The 17,322-nt window shown below is 41.8% G+C and overlaps 1 protein-coding gene across 2 annotated transcripts in view; it reads left to right on the forward strand.

The window, feature by feature from the left end:
- The window catches only part of KCNMB4 (potassium calcium-activated channel subfamily M regulatory beta subunit 4), a 272,174-nt gene that overhangs the window by 140,198 nt on the left and 114,654 nt on the right, over positions 1-17,322 (forward strand). For both annotated transcript variants that reach the window (XM_085650554.1, XM_085650553.1), the window contains exon 2: positions 9,771-9,898. In XM_085650554.1, the coding sequence (XP_085506680.1) occupies positions 9,771-9,898 (128 nt within the window). The remainder of the gene's footprint in view (positions 1-9,770; positions 9,899-17,322) is intronic.

A 17,322-nucleotide genomic window follows, 5' to 3' on the forward strand; every position in this document is an offset into this window, starting at 1 on the left:
GAGGCCATCCTCTGTGGTGTGTATGTGCAGAATAATTTGCGCTTCCAATCTTAGTGATATTGGTTCTGAGTTATTAGCGTTCACATGTCTGAGTTATGCTCATTTAATGACAGCTGCTGAATAGTTTAGTTTGATACAATGTTGGACCATTGGTGCTTTCACAACTTTACAGCAAATTTGCAATTTATGTTGGACAATACGTTTGCATATCTCTTGGTTGGTTTTTCCTATATAGGCTAGCTCACAAGGGCAATTAACACAATAAACAACATTCTTTGTGTTACAGTTTGTACATTCTGTATGTTTGATCTTGATTTCTCTGTATGTAAGCTCTTCGCCATCAATCGTGCTATCACAGCAGGAGCAATTACCACACCTGTGGTGTCCTTTAACAGGCAGTAGGTTCAGCTTGGTGCTCAAAGTAGGTGTCTTTTGTTTGTAGAGGCTGTCTCAGATATTCTTGTTTCTTTACAGTGCAAACATGGAAGATTCCTTGAACTGTTCGAGACCTGTGACATTTTTCCAGTTCTTCTTGATCAAGTCCTTTACCATGTTAGTTATGCCAGAGAAGGTTGTGACACACACCCTCACATCTATTTTAGCTTTGTCTCCTGGTTCGAGTAGGGTCTTGTGTGGGATATACCACAAGCACATCATTGCCCATTTAAGCAACTTGTTAGGGTAATTACGTTCTTGAAATTTAATCAATAAATTCCCAGCATTTGTGAAGTAATCTGCCCTTTTTGTACAGTTCCTGCTTATCCTCTGGAACTGACTGAAGGGTAGATTATCACTAAAGTTCATTTGATAGAAGCTTGAGTAGTGCAGGAAAGTGTTCCTGTCTATCTCATCTGTGTAGAGGATGGTATAAATTTGATTATTCTCATGTCTTAGAATTATATCAAGGAAATGTATCTCGCTTTTGTTAATTGTTATGGAAAATTGAATGTCAGGGCCCCTTGTGTTTAACCAATTGGTGAAGTCTTTGATCTTTTGATCTGGGCCCCTCTAAATCATCAAAACATCATCAATATACCTTTTCTATATGTGGATATGTTCTCTGAAATTATTCTTGTTATAGATCCATTTTTCTTCATATAGTGCCATAAACATTACGGCCATTTCTGGTATGAAGGGACATCCCATCGCAGTTCCTTTGATTTATAAATAGAATTGCTTGTTAAACTGGAAAAAAGTAAATTTGAGGCAAATCTTTGCAAATTTCAGTATAAATTCGGGATTCTGTCTTTTATTCAAGAAATATTTAAAGGCTTCCAATGCGCACTCTTGGGGGATATTGGTGAAGAGGGTCATGATGTCAAGGGTTACAAAGGAATCAGTTATTTCATTTAATTCCATGCCTTCCAGTGTGTTGATAGCAGACATTGTATCTCTTAGATAGCTTGATATGTCTGCTATCAAAGGTTTGAAAATGTATCCACTTACTTTGCTGGGGGTTCTAAAATGTACTTAACCCCTGAGATGATCGGTCTCCCTGGAGGATTTTGTGGGTCTTTATGAATCTTGGGAAGGATCTAATTGAGGGATATCCAGGGATTGGAAATCCATCCTTCGCACCTTCCTTCATTAATGAGCTCAACAATCTTATCATTAATCATGGGGCTGGGATTCTCCTGGATCTTTTTGTAATGTTTTTCATTCTGCAATTGCCTTACGAGGTCTTGTTCATACGTGTGCCTGTCCATGAGGACTATTGCGGTGCCCTTATCTGCTGGCTTTATTATTATCTCCTGATTGGATTTGAGTCCTGATAGGGCTTCATGTTCTTCTTTGGACAGATTGTGTCTGGTGTGTTTTCTTTTTTCCTTCAATCGCATCTATGTCTTTTAGAACAGTTTTCTCAAACACTTGTAGTTCAATTGGCATGTTGGAAGCCGGTGGACAGAAACTTGAGGTTTTTTTTAGTCTGTAGTAATTCCTCTCTTGTGCGGTTGTCTCATCTGTTGAAAAGACTTTTAGATGCATTTTCAGAAGAACTGGAGAGCTTCTGATCTAATCTGCATAAAGTCTGATCTTGTAGCAGGGACAAACAACAGGCCTCTGCTGAGTAACTTGGTCTCATCTTGCTGCAGATCTCTGTTTGAGAGGTTGTAGATTGGGATTAGTTCTGATACCCTCATCTGTATGTTTGTCATCTGGTCATTATCTCACCTACTATTTGGTTTTGGTTGAACCATCTGCTTGCTCTGCTCCTTCCCCTTGTCCGTCCTCGGCCTCTTACTAAAAAAGGAGAAGGGTCTTGGTTGATTTGATTCAGTGCTTGTTAATAGTTTTGAGTCTCGCTAGCTATCAGAGTATAATGAGGTAGCAGAGAAGGAGATGGGTGGGCACCAGGGGTAGGGGTGGGAGAGTTCCGCTCTGCCCACAGAATGTGCGGAGTGGAGCCTACTCCGCGTTTCGTGGATTAGGCGGAATAGGCAGCATCCCACACACATCGCGGCAGAGTGGAGTTGCCACCAGCCCCCGCCTCCCTCCCGCATAACAATTCAATAAGAACCTTAAACAATATAAAAGTAAGGAAAACGTCTTAACTTAACTGCGGCGTCCCGGGGCTCCCTCTTCCGCGACTTCAAAATCAAAATTGTGCATGTGCTGGCCCGCGCACGCGCAGTTTTGATGCTCCCTCTTCCGCCTCCATCATCGCGACTTCTTCATCAAAACTGAGCATGTGCGATGTCACGATGGAGGAGGAAGAGGGAGCCCTAGGACGCCGCAGCTAAGGTATGCTGTTTTCCTTACTTTTACATTATTTTTCAAGCTTTTTGTTTAATTGTTAATAGGGCGGGAGGGAGGCGGGTGGCCCGCAGTGGGGCTACGCGGAGTGTGCGGAGATTGTTTTCCCCTCCGTGGCACTCTGCGTAGCCCCACTACGCACGCTACGCCCACCCCTAACCAGGGTGCACATGCTTTTTTGGCCGGGCCTCAGGGATGGGGTCTAGGGGCTGAAATCCGCCCCAGGAAGGGGGGCCGCGCAGCCCCTCTTCTCCTTTAATTATAAGCCGGTCCCCAGAGGATGGGGTCCCAGGGGCCGAAATCTGCCTAAGAGGGGGGCTGCATGCCCCCCTTTAATCATTGGCCGGTCTCCCGGGGAGGGGGTCCCTGGGGCCTAAATCAGCCCAGAGAGTGGGTTTCTTGGCCCCTACACCTTTTCAGTTATGCTGTGCCCAAGGGTCCTCGGGGCTAAAATTGGCCTGGAAGGGGGGCTGCATGCCCCCTCCCATATTTTGATAAAGCTGTGCCCTGGGGTATGGGGTCCCTTGGGCCAAACACTGCATGGTGAAGGGGGCACATACCCCCTCCTTTACAAAAATGCCCTGAGCCCCAGAGGATGGCACCCCTGGGGCCAAAACCGGCCCAGGGAGGGGATACATACACACCTACTCCCAAAAATGTGCCAGACCGGGGCAATGTGATTCACAGGGCTAAAAGGAACCCAAGGTGGAGGCTTGCGAGTTGGCTGCCCTTTGGGGAATTGCGCAGTTGGTTTAACCCATGTAATTAAATGTTACTTTACGTTAAAAAAAACTTCGAATTCCCCTAAAAATAGAGAAATAGAGTTTAAAAAACCTTAGCAGTTCATCAAAAAATCAAAAGTTACAGGGACGTAATAGTTGGGTTCAGATTTTATACACAAAACCATAGAAATTCAGCAGCAAAGGAGACTAAGTGTAGACAGGATGGGACATACTGACAGGATGGCTGGGGGGTAGGGAGCTGTGCCCTGCCCCACTTACACTTCAAAGGGCTTGCTTCAATACACACCAAGGACCCTACTACCAGCCTATTGCCACTCCAAACAGTTTGGAGCCTTTAGAGGGGAAGGGAAGAACTTTCCAGATCCAGATGTGAGGATAGAACATGGAGTCACCCCACACACAAAGGCTGGCACCAGGTATAAATATTGAACCTCCTGAGTCACTCATTAGAACACTCCTGGACCTTTAGACATTAAAGAAGGAGGACTGCCCTTCCCCTGGAGGGCTGCCATGCTGCTTGAAGACTGCCTTGCTGTCTGAAAGGAAGACTGGACCTGCTTACCGTCATCCCAAGCTTTCCTGAGTGACTCCAAGGGTTAGCTGGCTGACCTCCTATTTGAGGTACAGTGACACAACAAGCCTCAGAGTCCTCCCTGCAACTGCTTAGTTGTCCTGATGCCGCTGGACCTGCCTAGACCTTCAACTGGACTTGCCTGAGCCCTGCTGTCCTCTGCTGGAGTGAGTTCCTGATCCCAGGAGGTGCCTCACAAGACATGGACCTTTGACTAGCATTAGTATCAGCTTCTCCAAAGAAGAAAGATTTAAACCTGAGGTTTTGTCTCTTCACGACTGCAAATGGGTCTGTTAGCGCCAGGACTCTGCCACTCGAGATTTCTGCCAATGCAAAGCTCTGGTGAGGCCTGCTCTTCATGCTACAGTGACCGCTAGAGATGACCGGCAATGCGAGATCTGAGCTTTACGTTACAGCAGTGACAGCCCTTGGCGACCGCCAATGTGAAGCTCCAGCAACAACTGTCCTTATGCCCGACTTATCTTCACGCTACTGCAACAACCATCCACGACACCTGCTCTCCACGCTACAGCGACGATCACCCATGACAACCACTGACGAAGTTGTGCCTGCTCCTCTCAACTGTCTCCACCATGAATGGAACTCTTTGCACAGGACTTTGAGATGGTAACTTTTTCAGCAGGACTAACCTGGTCTGTGTATCTGACCCGCGTTCCATTGTAGTCGGTCTCAACTTATAGTATCATTTTGTTATTAAAATGTACTCTATTTTTCTAAATTGATTTGGAATTTTTCTTGTGTTGTGTTTCCACTTTATTACTGATTGTGTGATGTTTAATTACTTTAGACAATAGCTCTAAGTTAAGCCTGACTGCTTTGTGCCAAGCTACCAAGGGCTAAGCACAGGTTTATTTAGTGACTTTTGTGTTCCACCCTATTTTCACAGATTCCATTCTTGAACCACATTAAGGATAAGATAACTGCAGTAATCCATCCTCACAAAGCCCATTGTTGCTTTAATTTAACCTCCTTTTCTATGCTTATGGTTAAATACTTTTGTTTATAACTACTCACATGAAATAACAGCCTGGTATAAATTACAGGAGCAGGTCTGTTGAAGACAATATGCTATCACCATTATTGAGAGAGAGGAAGGAAATCTTGACCCACTCAAACTTGACCTCATAAATCATGACCCCTTTGCACACTGATCAATTGGAATAAGTACCATATTACACTCTATCCATCTGCATATATACAGAACACACACAAACGCAGACACACAAACACGCTTAAAGCACTGCTAAAGAGGTTATGTTTACTAAACAAAGCAAACAAAGAAGCTGGACATATAGGGTTAACTGAACAAACCTTAACTGGTAGCCATGCAATGGAAACCATAACAAGTACCACAAATTCAATGCACATGACCTCACCTATCATGTTTCAGATTACATCACAAAGGACATAGGTTACCCCACTGGTCACAAAGTGTTATATATTCTTGATGACATGACTACGGATACAGTATTTCTTTGTTTCGATATGTGTTATAATTTAATGACCTTGTGTGCCTAATCAGCACTGTATTTGTGGTGAGAGTTTTGGTTTGCATGGCTAAATGGACTTATGGTTTGCCCTGCTAGTAATCATTCTTTTGGTTTTTTTTGCAACCAAAATGTTACTTTATCTGGATTTGTTTAATTTCTTTTTTTGTGTCACAAAATACATTATTGTCTTATGACCTGAAGAAACCATAATCTACTATTCGGAAATGTTTAGGATTTTATGATGATATATTTCCAACCCGTTTTTTTTGTTCCAGCCGCGCTGTGCACAGTTTGACGCCATGTGCAGCAGGCTTTGGATACTGGGCCTACCCCTTGGCGAGGTCCTACACTCATTCCCCATGAGCACAATCCTGCATTGAACAGGTTTGCCTCTACCCAGGGGTGTTTGGTCCCAGGCTGCAATCTGTGGCCAGGCTGTACACTCATTCTAAATCTCACACAACAGAGAAGAACTACAAAACGGGTTGTTCTGTTCCCCTGATTGAGGTACAGGGAGATACACAAAATTCTCCACCTACCCTCAATGGGGTGGTGTATCTCACATACAACCCTACCTAACACTAAACCAGGGAAGACAAAAAATGTCTTAACACTGCCCTCACACACTTAGCTTGTCATGCTTCATCATTGAGCCGCATCAAACAACCAGGTGCAGACCAACACACTGGATGGAGTGCAAAAAATGTTTTTTAAAGGTTTGAAGAATAGCGGTGAGGGTAGAGTAAATATAAACAGACACAAAACGAAACACAAAAGTGTAACACAAATCAAAGGAAAAGCAAATCTTCCCCTTTAGAAAAGGGACCAAAAGAGGTGCAGATACATATACTTAAAACTACCTAAAGGTCAACACTCAATTTTAAATTTTTGTTAGCCCCTGGTAGGATTAAAACCTAAGATTTGGGGTATTCGGGGAAGGTAACGACCCTTCTATCCCCACTGCAATTACCAACATGTTTCTGCCAGCTTTTTTGGCGCCTAACCAGGTCGCTCTGGCATTCGTCAGGTTGTTGGTCCCTAATTTCTGGTCTTCACCCCTGTTCAGGTGTTTTTTACCTTTTTACTTTGTGCATTAGGCAATGTCCCAAGTAAAATCTATAATTCTCATGCTCATCATTTTTTTCATGTCTTTATACATTTTTATTTTTGAATTTCCCCATGTGCCATTAAAACAACTACATTTTCTCATAGCAACCCAGTTTTTTATAGACACATCTAACTCCTTGTTGGTACAAATGACTACACCACGTGAAAACACAGACACCACTAAAAGTGAAGTAGGTTTAAAATCGAGCTTCTAATCCGCTCATATATTCAAAATATCATACTTTTTATTCTTGCTTCATTAGAAGTCTGCCAGACTATATTGTTCTTATATTATCTGGTGAATAATAACAGTGACCATAACCCCAGAGCCGACGCGTCTTATATCTGAGCCGCTACTCTTGTAGCTCCGTGTTACTTACAAGAATTTACGAGTACTATTCTAAACCCGGAACCTCGGGGGCGGTGCTCTTGTCGTCACACTCTGGAGTCAAATGCATTGAGAGAAGGAGAAAACAAAACGGAAGGAAAAATGGAAACAATGTCATTTAGATGTTTCCCATTTATCTACTGCATCAACACAATTCTCATAGCTCTCTTCTAACTCTGAAGCGTTAGCTCGGAAAAACTCAGCCCCATGGAATCCGTTCTATCTAGTTTAGTTGTGAGATATCTTAATTGAAGATTGTCAATGCGTTAGATAGATCGATGCTATAGATATGCCCAAAACTCTCTTATTTGCATTCAGTATCTACTCACTACTCCAAAAAGACACTGTCTCCGATGGCCCCACAATAGTCCTCCGCCGATCCGGATTTTTCATCGTTAGCCTCCATATAAAGAGCTACGGAGTGTTTTACACATCACTTCCCCCAATCGCGTCAGCACGTCTCACGTACGACGGTACAGTTCATAGACATAGAGAGGAGCTTCAGCTGTCTCCCATATATCGGAGACAACCAGATTGGCGGTCATTTATAAAGTGTCTGTTCTAGTAGGAAAACACCTTAAATGTATGTCAAAGTGGGATTTTGCTGTTCAAGCTTCCAAAAAATATATCGTTTTTTATATTCAGTGTCCCATACTATTGTATCCCTAATAGGGGTTACCCTTATACCTCCTGTATGTCGGTAGATCTGGAGGTATATTCATCCACAGGAAAGCTATAGAATACATATTCGTAAAAAATACAATTTCTTTATGATTCCATGTAATTGGAACCAGGGGATACAATCATTAAGTCCCTTTGTACGACTCTTCAGCCTTTCCACCCACCGTTGTTCCCTTAGTAAAAGGAAGTTAGGAATGTCACTCATATTTGGTGGGATAAAAGGTTTTTCCAATACTGTCCACCTTAACTCTCTCTCACTGTGTTTGTACTTATTAAAATGGGCCGTAAGTTTTGTATTCATCTTACCACATCGTATCGTACTCATATTTTCCAATATGCGGGTTTTAACTCTACGAGTTGTCATACCCACATATTGCATCTCACAAGGACATGTAATTAGGTAGATGACATTTTCTGTATTGCATGTGGTATGTTGTCTCAATTCCCATGGGCGATTCAGCCCAATATCTATTCTTTTACCATTGATTGACACGGACAAGCCCTACAGTAGCCACATGAATAGTGGCCTACTACCGGTGGTAGAAATTGGTTCTGGTTCTGAGTATTACCAGGGTTCCTTTGTATCCTGGGACGTGTACTCACAATCTTATCCTTTATACTCGCACTTTTCTTGAAGGAGAAAAGAGGGACCGGTTGATCTAATCCGTTTGCATTCAGAATTCGCCAATTCTTTTGTATGATTTTTTTCAGATGATTGGATATTGTGTTAAATGTCGTCACACAAATGCTCCTTTCTATGGTCTCTCTTTCGTTGGTTTCCAAAAGAGCCTCCCTGTCACAGTTTCTTGCTCTTTTCTGTGCTCTCTTAATTACATGTTCAGGATAGTCTCTGTTTCTGAGTTTCTCACTCAAGCACTCAGCTTCCTTTTTATAGTCCACGACCAGCGAGCAGTTTCTACGAAGTCGCAGGAACTCCCCATAGGGTAGATTTTCCCTGAGTGAACGGGGATGGAAACTATGAAAAGAAAGTAAATTGTTTCTGTCTGTCTCTTTGTGAAAGACACTGCTGATTAGTGTCCCACCTTCTGCTCTGATGTTTAGATCCAAAAAAGGCAGTGAATCATTAGTTGTCATACCCGTAAAGTACAAAAACGGGTTCCTTTGATTGAGCCAGGTCAAAAAGGTCTGAGCAGAGTCTCTACTACCTCTCCAAATGATCAAGACATCGTCTATATATCTCTGCCACACCCTGATATGATTCAAAAAGGGGTTGGCTGGTGAAAAGATCGTTTCTTCCTCAAATTTAGAAACATACAGGCAGGCTAGACTAGGGGCACACGAACTCCCCATGTATGTACCATGGGTTTGTAAGTAAAATTGGTCTTTAAATTTAAAAAAGTTTTTTGTGAGTGCCAGTTCCAAGAGGCAGAGTATAAATGCCCGCGGAGTTTGGAAATCCCAATCTTCTGCAAAGAGGATGTTTTCAATAACCCTCAGTGTTTCTCCTTGGGGGATATTGGTGTACAGCGACTCTATGCGGAGTCCAATCATAAGGTCACTGTTCCTATCGAATTCCATGTTCTTAATAAGATTAGGACGTGTACACTCATTCTCCCAGGCACCCGGCTCTGACAGTGCACTGCCTTCAGCCGGGCCATAGGTCAAACATCCTATTCACCCAACTCTTGCTGTACTTGGCCATGGGCATCAAGGGTTAGCTCAGGGCGTGGCCTACTGTTAGACCCTATTCTCAGCCTCCTGCATACCAAACCCCAGTTGTGCATGGTCTTTAGCCATGTGCAACCTGGACTGGGTACAAGACCTAGCCTTTGAACAGGCTCTCTGCCCTACCTGTTATGTGGCCAACCTTCCTGTGCAGAGCTGGACACCCATCCCCACTCTTTTGTATAATGGATATGCGTGCATTCAGCTATTTCTATGGAATAAATCTTTGGAGATGTGTCCAGAGACAGTGCTGGAATACGGTATTGCCATTAAGGGCACATCATACTTTGTTTCTTACTGACTGGTCTTTTTTCTATTTCTTTTCACAGTGCTCGTATATTCCGCCCTGCGAGAGAGAAAACCAGAAAAACTCCAAAAACGTTAAGATCTGGCAGGAATACTGGAATGTTGAAATTGGCCTGCGACCTTTCACCTGCTACTTGAACCAGCATCGGAGGTACATTCCTGGGTGGGAATCAACACTTGTGTTGTGTTTTCTGGCTGCAGAGAGAGTATCTCAATAAATGCCCTCACAGACCTCAGCTCAGACAGTACTGCTCCGGACGCCTGCTGCGCTCTGCTGCGCTACTGAGCCCAAAGCTGCAGCAAAAATGTTTTACCTCATTGGGGGTGGGAGGGTGTGTGTGTGTGTGGGGGAAAGGAGGGGGTGTAGAGGGCACAACGCGACAGACACAGCGTGTCGCAGACGGACACTCGCCAGAGCCCTTCTGGAGCGTGTTAAAACAAAGGTGTACTTTGAGTCTTTTCCAGCCCATTTACTTGCACCCTCTTGCTTCATTATCAGATCTTTTATATGGGTCATTTTTTGTATAAAATGTCAGCTAAACGGAGTTTGGTGCATGTTGTAAGTAATATGTCCTGTAGACTCACTCACAGTGGGTTTAGTAAACTGCCTCTCTGTGCCAGCAGTACTGATTGTGCTGCAGATGGGCGTTTCCATGCAACCACCTATGGGTTTTGACACTAGTCCCTGTCTACTGACATTGGTAGACAGGGCTTGCTCGAACACTTCCACCTCTCAATCAATCAATCAATCAAGCATTTGTATAGCGCGCTACTCACCCGGAGGGTCTCAAGGCCTCTCTGATGCAGTTGTAACTGTGCAGCAGGTTTTACAATTCTCCACATTTTTCCAACTTTGCATGTGTGCTGCACTGTACAGCACATCTAAACAGGGAAAAGGATTAAAGCATAGTTTTTGTAGTGGAAGTACCCCTTCTAGAACAAAACCGATGCTTAATAGAGCACACACCCGTGCAAACACACGCCCTTTCATTGTGGTGCAAGGGTGTGTGCGCTGGTGCATGCACCCTATGACGCGCAGGAATAGAGATAAACAGTGCCATGTCTTGGTACATATGGTTCTGTTCTGCTCTCTCCCTTTGAAACAGCGCAGGAACTTTGGTGAAAAGTTAATAAATGTGACCCCTTGTGTTTGTAGATAATGCCAAATAGCTACTATTGTCATCTGTTGATAGGCAATGTGTTTTCCTGTATTTTGAAATCCACTAGGTTTTATGCTCCAAAAACTAATTCAACCTATAGAAAACAGGAAAACACACTTAAATATTTCTATCACTTCCTCCACTGTGTCTGAAATAAAAAAATTGAATTAAAACCTCAAGATTTTCATCAAATCAGAATCTGCCTAAAATTCTGACATCCTTTTCTAAAGAGGAATGCCTATGCCAGGCGCCTTATCTTAATACCACTTTATATATATATATTTTTGCACTTTTATATAGTGCGAACTTGACCAAGGCCATTGGAGCACTTTACAAGAGCATCAAATTACGTTACACAAGGTCAGATTATTTTTTAAGACAAGAGGAGATTAGTTAGCTTTTTTCAGAATCACAGGATGTCGAGCAATGCCGGACTTGAACCTGGGTCTCCAGTTCCAAAGTGGGCAGCTCTGGCCATTAGGCCACAGCTCCTTCTTTATCAGGAGTGTGTTACCAGGTGTATTATACCATCATCATGGAGAGACAGTATATTACTCCAAATTCATAACAAATGGGTGAACGATAGTACACAGAACTATTGAATCATCTTAAACTATATTCAATACATTATTGGTAAAACAGCATGGATGTCATTTAGGGGTTGCCAAGGATCGCAGCTGCGACCCCTGGATTGTCATTGCACACGCTGCATCGCATTTGGCGATGCAGCGCGCGCAATGAAATTCATTTTATTTATTTATTTGCATACTTACCTCCGTTATGCTATAATCCAGAGTTTACTACCCCCCACCTTGACCCTCCCCCGATCTGCATCACCACCCGGCAGCACTCCCTCCAGGAGCCGCTACTGGTTTTGACTTACGGACTGTCGTCCCTAAAGATATTTCATAGAAGATATGTCTGAAATAATCATTTTACGACAATGTAATCCCAACACAGGAATACTGTGTGCCTCTCTGTATACTTCCCTTTGTCCCCTGTACCCTGTTGTAGGTGCTAGTGGTGCAGCCAGTGAACAGGCGAGGGGGTGCTGCTTTCCTACCATGGTTGAGATCAGCAATCTAAATTCTTACAGAAGTGCATATGGCGGAAAGGTTTCAGTGCATCAAGCGCCCACTTTTGAAGTGCCACTACCTCACTTACATTTATCAATGTGGTGACCCGATGTACCTTTTTTCCTTTCATTTGATTAATCTAAAGTGCCACCAGGAAGCGGATAAAGACGCTCCCGGTCACATTCTACGTGTCATCCTTTTGTTGAACAATGACCGCTCTCAATATATTGGGTGTAGAGTGTCCGGTCACTTTATTTGTTAGCATGACTTATTTACACCAATAACCCTTCACCCACTTAGTAACTTCTCCACAAGGCAGGCTCTGTAAGTCAGTCATTACTTTTGTATTTCTGGATTCTGCCTTGCAGCAGTGCTCTCATTCTCCTTTCTTACAGTCCTGGAGCAAAGGGGAGAGTTCGTATCTTGTAATAATTTTGGGATTTGTTTCTTGTTCCTGGGCAGACTTGTCCACTAGGAGCGGTCCTCTCTCCAGATGGTCTGCTTCTTACAGATCCTTTTCACCTCGATTTACCTGTGCTAGGCTACTATGTCATCATGCCCTGAGGGTCTGATATATGCATTGTCCTATGCTTCCTGTCAGTGTATCCTCATGAAGCTGTATAGATCACAATCCAAGGAATTGTGTGTATCCATTACTTCTAACCCCTTGCAACCCTTTTATGTATTCTCACCAGAATATTAAGTTTGGAGGATCGTCCTGCCAAACTATTGTTCCCAAAGCGTCAACTACCACAATCTTGTGAAGGTAAATATATATAGGTAAATATGGATTTTCTTTTTTAAAATTCACATTTCTAGACCTTGACAGAATGTGTATATTGCCAAGATACATAGATGTGGTGTTAAGTAGTAAATTAAACCTTTTTTCATAATATTGCGAAAATAATTATTTTGCAGCAATATTTCCTTAGAGTGATATTTTTGCTCCTTATCCCTTTACCCTGATTTACTCAGTTTCCGGTTTCTGACGCAGACACTTATTAGTCTAGTTGACACTTTTCCTGGTTTGGTCTGAATTCTTTAGTCTTTCTGTGAAAACCTATTTTCATGTGGTATTTCAAAGCCTCTACTCTTCCGTTTCATTCCATGGCCTATAATGAAATTTAGAAGCAGTCTTCAACTGATATTGCTAATTCATTTTAGGAACTGAAGTCCATTTACTACATCCACCTTCTAATCCCTTGTACACACTGTACACGTATAATCCCAATCTGCCACTAAAAATCAGAACTCCCCTGCTCAAAGACCTCCTAGACGCTGCTGCCTTTCTAGTAGCTGTCCTGACTCTGCCGAACTACTGCCTCCTGTTTGCGGAAACTTTTTCCCCTGCCTCATGTCTGACCACCCCAAGAACCGACCTCGTTTAAGACCTGCCTTATTAATTGTAGATCATTTTCTAAATATGCTTTAGTCGTCTATAATGTACTCTTAGAAGATACCTAGGACTTCATGTTGCTTAATGAAACATAGCTGAAGGAAACTTCCAAACTTGATATTGCACTCTCTGACCCTTCCAGCTTTCTGATCCATTTTGTAAATCATAAAGGCAAAACGGGCAGTGATATTGCTAGAATCTACCAGGCAATATTTTCTCCACCAAATTGATGAAAGAGGGAAATATTGAAGTCTAATATTTACTATTAAGCTGCCTCCTTCATCTTCCTTTTCAGGGTTATTGATACATAGACTTCCAGACTTCATCATCTTCCTCAGCTCCTTGATATAATTGCTCAAATATCCCTTCAGTATGGCAATTTTGCTGTTTTAGGAAATTTTAGTCTATACATGGATGATCCCAACTGTCACCCTGCCTTCCAGCTAAATCTTGGCTTAGCGGGCATTAAACTTCCTCAGCTGGTTACGGCCCCAACTCATAAGGCGGCGAAAATTCTTGATTGAATTTTCTATAATTTCCCTGATCTGCGAGTTTCTCCTGCAGTTATACTTGCCTGCTCTGACCTCTTCCTGGTGCATTTCTCTTTTAACCATAGGCTAAGGCAGAAGGACTTAGAAAAATCATGAATCTTATCTGGAGCCTGGCATAAAATCTCAGAAATTGCAATCTTTTATTCCGTCTTAACAGGCTTTCTTGATATTTATGTGTTGAATTTCGAGTTACTGATGCCCTAGTTCTAATTGCTCTGTTAAAGATTTGTGTAACCGGAAGATCTCAGCTGACTGCCCGCTGCCTTAAAGAAGGAAAGGAGCCACTGTGAAATTCTGGAGAAGAAGTGGAGAAAATCCTACAGTACTGAGGCAAAAACTAAATACAAACTTGTGCTAAAAGAATTTAGCAAACCATTCGTAAATCCTAGAGAGAATATTTCTCCTTCCAAATTGCAACAGCCTTTAAATGTTCCTGTGAGCTGTTTAAAGTTGTTCACTCTTTCTTATTCCCTGAAGCTACAAAAGATAGAATCATTCCCTCAGTAGAAATATGTAATAACGTGTCTCAATTTTTCCAAGAGAAAATTCAAAACATTTACTTGAAGTTTCTAGTAGTGACCCCTTCTAACATTTGCTCTGAGCAAGTACTAATATCGGGTTCTCAATTATTGAGATTTGACCCTATCTCAGAAGACGATTCTGCTAAGGAACTTGATATATGCAAATATGGGGGCCCTGGCGATCCATGTCCAGCTTTTATTTTAAACCTGACCTCTTCAACTATTAATCATGTGCTGAACAAAATTTTGAATAATTCCCTAGAATTGGCTCTCTCTCCCTCCTATTGGAAACAGGCTTTTCTGCATCCTCTATTAAAGAAGCCAAAGTCCGATCCGGCATTAAATAACTTTTAGCCAATACCACTTTTACTTTCTGCTGCACACATTTTGGAGAAATTGTTCACCTTGCAGTTAACCCATTTTTGGGAATCTAAATCTAATAATGTGCTGCATGATTCTCAATCTGGCTGCCGCCTCGGTTCAGTACTGAATCCGCTTTGTTGGAAATTTCCAAAATTCAGCAAACAAAACCTTGATCAGGGCTGATCTGCCATGGTAGTCCTTCTTGATCTATCAGCTGACTTTGATACAGTTTTGCATTCAGTCCTTTTGAATAGGGTCAGAATGGGTGGTATACAAGGCAAGGCGTTTGCGTGGCTTAAATGCTTTCTCATGGGCAGATTACAGATGGTGTACCTTCCCCCATTTACATCTACTCCAAAACCACTTGAGTACAGAGTTCTGCAGGGCTCAGCTCTGAGCCCGACCCTGCTTAATCGATATCTAGAACCCCTGGCCAAGCTGATTGAATCTTGGGGCATTCAGGAAATTTTGGATGCAGGTGACACCCAGCATCTCCTGTCTTTTCAGGAACATAACAATGATACCCTTTTAACCTTTCAGCAAAGCCTGCCTGTAATTAGCAGTGTGGAAGAATGCAACTTTCTTAAAATGAACTCTTCTTAAAACCAAAATTCTCTTTTTTGGGGCAAAGGGACTGCCTGACCCAAATAAGTGGTGGCCAGATAAACTTAATTCGCCTTCATGCCCTGCTCCCACAGCCAAATATTTGGGAATAATATTTGATTCCAATCTCTCTTTTTAAACTCAAATTCAACACGTTTCTGCTGTGTGTTTCACGAAGCTTAAATCACTTTAAAAAATGCTACACTTGGTGCCGGAGAACACACGTAAAACCATTGTTCACATGATTTTAACGTCCAGACTGGACTATGCTAATAATCTATATCTGGGCCAGCCTGCCTTTCTGACTCAGAGGCTTCAGACTATGCAGAATGCTGCAGCAAGATTGATTTTGAGAATTCCACATTGCCAATCAATCATGCCTCACTTGAAGCGCCTTCATTGGTCACCAGTAGCCAAACTTTATAAATTTAAGACACTTGCATTTGTATTCAGAGCCTTAGCTTTTAAAGTTCCCCTTAACCACGTAAAATACTTCAGCCTTATCAGCAACTTAGGTCTTTAATATCAAATAATTTAAGGCTTCTTGAAGTTTAAATTTTAAATTTATTTTTATTTTTGATTCAAAGGAATTTAATTAGGTATTTTCATTAGAAAAACACAAAGAAACGGCAAGCGGTGTACAGATGCATGAAGTTAATGTGATACATCAGTTGGGTAGAAATGTAACAACTTCAGCAGAATGATGAACAGGAAGTACTGTACACTAATGAGTAATCATCGGATAGTTCACGAAATAAGGAGAAAGCACATAAACAAATAAATAAATAAATAAATAAGAGGATAAGAGAATGGAAGAAAAAAATGTAGAACAAAAAAGACTAGTAATGTTTTAGAGACATTAAGAGAGTAGAGATAGAGTTGAAATATTGGCCTTCCCATGCTTATGCTGAGTGTTGTATCAATATTCTTGTATTGGAGAGAAGTCCTATGGAGGTAGAATTTTTCGGGTCGAGTATGCCTGAAGTTCCCAAGTGTGTTATACACATAACAATATTTGCAAATGGCAATGGTGGTTCAATTGGTAGCACATCTATTCTCTTTGTGCATTAGATAAAGCCATAAAAGTATAGGTGCCCCTCGAGATTAGAATAACTGCACCCCACTGCCTAAGGTGCCAAAACACCGGAGCCCAATTGGACCCAGTGAAGACGTGAAAACAAAAATATAAACCTCGGCACTCTTATTCAGTCCTCTATTAATTAATAAAGTTATTCAGAATGTTAGCTCCAAATATCAACACATTTCCTTTCTGAAACACTGGCTCTTTCATGAAGAGAGTCTTCTAGAAGGAATCATGTTTTAAATGGAAATAACTTAGCAAAACAAACACTAAACGTTTGAAAACAACTAGCACTGGGGGGTTCCCTATGTCCTATATGATTCTTCATGAAGTACTGACTTACAGCGATTGAGTGAGATGTAATACTGCAAGGGTATAAGTATACCTACATGGACTAGGATATGTATAGAATAATAAATGAGGTTATTCAACCATGAAACATATTTTGACCTTTCGTGTGTTTTTTTTTTTTACTTGGCAGAGAAAACTTCTAGTGTCCTGATACGAACAATACGAGACGCAGTCGAGTGATACATCTTAGTATTATAATATACTGAGGTATTTTAACATATAAAGTAATTTCCCTTTTTTATTTTTCATATATGGGACAATGTATTTCTTTGTCTCTTTAATTACAACGACATTAGTCTCTTTGTCTTCTCCCTTTCCTTATAAAAACCAATAGGGACAGACGATCTCTTTCTACAAGACTGGGACAACTTCTATACAAAGTTACTTGGTTGCACATACGAATACCGATTAAAGGTAGTTACTGAGATAAGACCCATTTAATCTTTGACTCATTTTATCTAATAACTTTTTGA

This window comes from Triturus cristatus, chromosome 4_1 (genome assembly GCF_964204655.1).
Source record: "Triturus cristatus chromosome 4_1, aTriCri1.1, whole genome shotgun sequence".
Lineage (NCBI taxonomy): Eukaryota > Metazoa > Chordata > Amphibia > Caudata > Salamandridae > Triturus > Triturus cristatus.